General features: G+C 68.9%; 1 protein-coding gene across 1 annotated transcript; it reads right to left on the reverse strand.

Moving 5' to 3' along the window:
• Positions 1-1,365: 1,365 nt before the first annotated feature.
• Positions 1,366-3,552, reverse strand: ADRA2C (adrenoceptor alpha 2C). Its single transcript, XM_008018030.3, has one exon. The coding sequence runs from the start codon at positions 3,263-3,265 to the stop codon at positions 1,895-1,897; it is 1,371 nt and encodes a 456-aa protein (XP_008016221.1). The 5' UTR covers positions 3,266-3,552; the 3' UTR covers positions 1,366-1,894.
• Positions 3,553-4,190: the final 638 nt, after the last annotated feature.

A 4,190-nucleotide genomic window follows, 5' to 3' on the forward strand; every position in this document is an offset into this window, starting at 1 on the left:
ACCTGTGTCTGAGCCTAGCACACCGCAGGTGCGAGCGTTAGCACGTGCCAGCTGTGGACACGGCTGGGAGAGTTCTTCTCAGCTGGGGTATCCTGAAGACCTATCATCTGGAGTGGAAGCCAGGCAGCTGCGGCAAGGGGGTTCTCCAAGGGCCAACTCTGGCAAGTCAGGCCCCCCTGCTCTGTAACCTGACTTCGCGGACGGGGGCTCGCGGAAGAATGCAGGACCCAGGGCTGACCCCTCCCCAGGCAGACCCTGGCCCCCCATGCCAAAGACAGCGAGGTGGATCTGGGCTGAGCTGAGCAGGCAGGGTCTGGGAGGCGAGGGTACACGCAGGGAAGCCCAGGGGGGCCTCCCAGAGATGGGAAGGGGGACGGGAATGGGGAATGGATGGTCACAAGCAGGAGGCCTGACACAGCCGCTGCGCTCCTACCGAGCTGCCTGTGCGTGTGTGTTGGGGGGACCCCTGCCCAGCTCCTACCAGGCCCAGGGCCCACTTCTGCCCCTCCACCTCAGCCATCCTGGCAGCTTCCAGGCCCTGCGAAACGGCTGAGTCTGAGCGGTCCCTACACCATGAAGGTACAGCACCAGGAAGCTCACCTCGGTATTCTATCCCCCACCTTCCACTGCCCTTCCTCAAGCAGCAGTGGGGACAGTGGGGACACCTGCTGGGCCTGACCGTGGAGCAGGGGGAAAAGGCAGGGCTGCACTGGGGAGACACTGAGGGCACCGCAGGAAACAGGCCGGCCCCAGGCCCCTCCCCAGCCACTGCTGGCTTGTCCCATTCCACTGCTCTGGGGCCTCAATGACTTTCAGTTTGTTGCGGAAATAAGAAAGTGCCTGTTGTTCAACCTGGCTCTGGCCAGGCCTCTGGTCTAGAATGATGGTGTGGGGGCTTGCTGGCCTCAGGCCCACCCTCTCTCCACCCAAGAGCCACGCCCACAAAATGTTCAGAGCCTGGAGGACTAGCTCAAAGTTACTCAGACGCTTGGACTGGAAAAGCCCCACTTCTTTCCACCAGGAGGCTCTGAATATCAGAGTGGGGACGGGCAGGGATGGGAATGCGGGAAAGACAGTCCCCCAGAATCTAAACTTGAGGACAACTTGGGGGTTCTAGGCTCCTTTCACCTCTTCGCTACTCTCAGTACGGGAATTTTGAGTACATATTTTCCATGTACATAAAGCGTTAGCTTGAGAAAAAGCAAGACCCCCTCCTTCTCATGCAAGAGGGAAGTTGTAACCGAGGCCCAGGGTGCCCTCCGTCCAGCCTTGCGGGGCTGAGGAAGGCGGAGGGTGTCAGGCAGGGTGAGGGTCCGGAAGATACTCCCAGCCCCCAAGCTCAAGGACTGACTGCGGCACCCAACATTAGATTACAAAGGTTTATTTAGAAAATAGTTTGGTTGTTTGGCTGTTGTTTTTGGCAAACATTTAAATACTTTCAGTAATCAAAGATTGTCGGTGCTTTCTCCTTGCCCCCTGGCAGCCACCCCCCGACTAGGTCCTGGAGAAGTCAGCCCTTGGTCAGACGGGGATGGGGAGTGGTAGTGTGTTTGGGGGGGCTCCTTGCTCGCGCATTTAGGAAGCTACCTCTGTCACTGCTCTCTGAAACCCTGACCTCACAGCCACACCTCGGCAGGGCCCCCAGAGCTGGATCCAGGCAGGGAGCCCCAGAAGCAGCCCCTTGCTGAGGCGGGAAGGCAAAGGGGTCTCCCCCTCTCTCCTCCCCACTCCCCGGAGCCCGGCTATCTCTCTGCCAAGCTCCTGCCCTGCCGCACCCTCCCCTGCGCCCTGGAGGCCAATCCATCCCCGGGTCTCTGGGAAAGCTCCCGTCTGGGCCGCCCTTTCTGCCCAGCCCTGAGCGTGGAGCTGTCCAGGATCCCCAGACGGGCGCGAGTCACTGCCTGAAGCCCCTTCTCCTCCGTCGGAAGAGGATGTGCTTGAAGGATCGCCGGAAGTCCTGGTTGAAGACCGTGTAGATGACCGGGTTCAGCGAGCTGTTGCAGTAGCCGATCCAGAAGAAGAACTTGAAGAGCGGGACCGGCACCTGGCAGGCCTCGCGGCAGATACCGTACAGGCTGTAGCTGAAGAAGAAGGGGAACCAGCAGAGCACGAACACGCCCATGACCACGGCGAGCACAAAGGTGAAGCGCTTCTCGCGCGCCTGGGCCACCTTGCGGCGGCACACGCTGCTGCGCGCCCGGCGCCTGCGCGACAGGAAGAACTCGACGGAGCGCGAGCTGGCGCGCGATAGGCGGCCGCTGGGGCCCGGGGACCTGGAAGCGGTCAGCGCCCCCGACTCAGCCGCCCCCTGCCCGTCGGCGCCGCCCGCGCCCCCCTCGGCGCCCGCGCGCCGCCGCCTGCCCCTCCGCAGCGCGCCCCGGCGCCGCCGCCTCTCGGCCGCCTCGCTGCTCTCGTCCGGCTCCACGTCGGCGCGCGGGGGCGCGCAGTGCCCGTTCTCGCCCGCGCCTGCCGCCGCGCCCAGCCCGTTTTCGGTGGTCGGGGACGCACCGTCGGGGCCCACGGGGGCGCGCTTCTCGCTGAGCGTGCGCGTGCGCAGCTTGGCCACGCGGTAGATGCGCGCGTAGACCAGGCCCATGATGAGGCAGGGCGCGAAGAAGGAGCCGATGCAGGAGGACAGGATGTACCAGGTCTCGTCGTTGAGGCCGCACTGCGGGTAGGCGGCGCCGTCGGGCTGGCGGTAGAGCGAGACCAGCGGCGGGAAGGAGATGACGGCCGAGATGAGCCACACGGCCACGATGGTGGCCTTGACGCGGCGTGGCGTGCGCTTCAGGTTGTACTCGACGGCCTGCGTCACCGACCAGTAGCGGTCCAGGCTGATGGCACACAGGTGCACGATCGACGAGGTGCAAAACAGCACATCGAGCGCCAGGTACACGCCGCACCACACCTGCCCGAAGTACCAGTAGGCCATTAGCTCGTTGGCCAGCGAGAAGGGCATGACCAGCGTGGCCACCAGGATGTCGGCCGAGGCCAGCGACACCAGGAAGAGGTTCTGTGGCGCGCGCAGCGCCCGGCTGGTCAGCACGGCGATCACCACCAGCACGTTGCCCACCACGGTGAAAACGATGAGGAAGCCCACCACGGCCGCCAGCCCTGCCACCGCACCCGCCGAGTACTGGCCGCGCGGCGGCCCCCAGGAAGCCCCCGAGGCGTTGGCGCCGCTGCCCCTCTCGCCCGCGCCGCTCGCATTGGGGCCCGCAGCTGCCGCCACCGCCAGCGCCGCCGCCAGCGCCGGGGACGCCATGGTCCTCCCGCGAGCTACGCGGTCCCTGCTGGAGCCGGGGAGCAGCCGCGGCAGCTTGGGCGCCCCCCAGCCGGGGTCGGCGCCCGCATCGCCGCCTGCTGCTCGGGCGCGCCCGCCGGGGACCGCGGCGCCCCGCAGCCGGCCCTCGGCCGTGGTGGCTCGGCGGGCGGCGAGCCGGAGAGCGTGGCTGCCGGGCTCCCCGCAGCTGCCGAGAGCGTAAGTGCAGAGCAGGAGGCGCCCGGAGCGAGCGGCGACGCGGCGGCGGGGGGGAGGGGGGGCAGGTCCCGGGGTCCTCGCGCGGCCCCGCCCTCGGCCCGGCTCACGGGGAGCGCCCCGGCGGCGAGCCCACGGCGACGCGGCGCCCAAGCGGGCGTGCCTGAGCGGCCCCGCGGCCCCGGAGCCCGGTCAGGGCGCACGCGACAGGCGGCGGCGGCCCGGGCGCTCTGCCTCCCATCCGGCCGGCTAGGGCTCGGCGCGCCGAGGCGCCGGCCGCCGCTCCTCCGGGCCCCCGCGCCCGCGCGCTCCCTCCGGCTCCAACTTTACTTTCCCGGGCGGGGCGCCGGCGCCGCCGCGAGTCCTCCCGCTGCTCCCAGGCGCGGGTGCCCCGCGCGGTCCACGCTCGGCCGTGCGGCAGCCGCCTAGCTCGCCGGAGCTGCGCCGCCGCCGCCGCCGCCGCCGCCGCCCTACCCTGGGCGCGAGTGCGGCCGCCTGGCCTTGGCTTCCAACTTGGGTCGAGTTGCGCAGCGGGGCGGGCGCGCGGGGCGGGGCGGGCCGCGGGCCCTGGGGAGCGGGCTGGGAGCCGGAGCCCGCGGCCGCCTGGTCGAACCTGCCCGCGCGGCGCCTGGGAGGAGTCCGGGGCGGCGGCGCGGGGCGCGCGCTCGGCGAGGGCGCCCTCTCCAGGGCCGCCTGCAGCCTGAGGGACTGG

Source organism: Chlorocebus sabaeus, chromosome 27 (genome assembly GCF_047675955.1).
Source record: "Chlorocebus sabaeus isolate Y175 chromosome 27, mChlSab1.0.hap1, whole genome shotgun sequence".
In the NCBI taxonomy this organism is placed as follows: domain Eukaryota; kingdom Metazoa; phylum Chordata; class Mammalia; order Primates; family Cercopithecidae; genus Chlorocebus; species Chlorocebus sabaeus.

Bases quoted from the DNA above. Each gene is read 5' to 3' on its own strand.
- ADRA2C (XM_008018030.3), bottom strand. From the start codon at position 3,265: ATGGCGTCCCCGGCGCTGGCGGCGGCGCTGGCGGTGGCGGCAGCTGCG.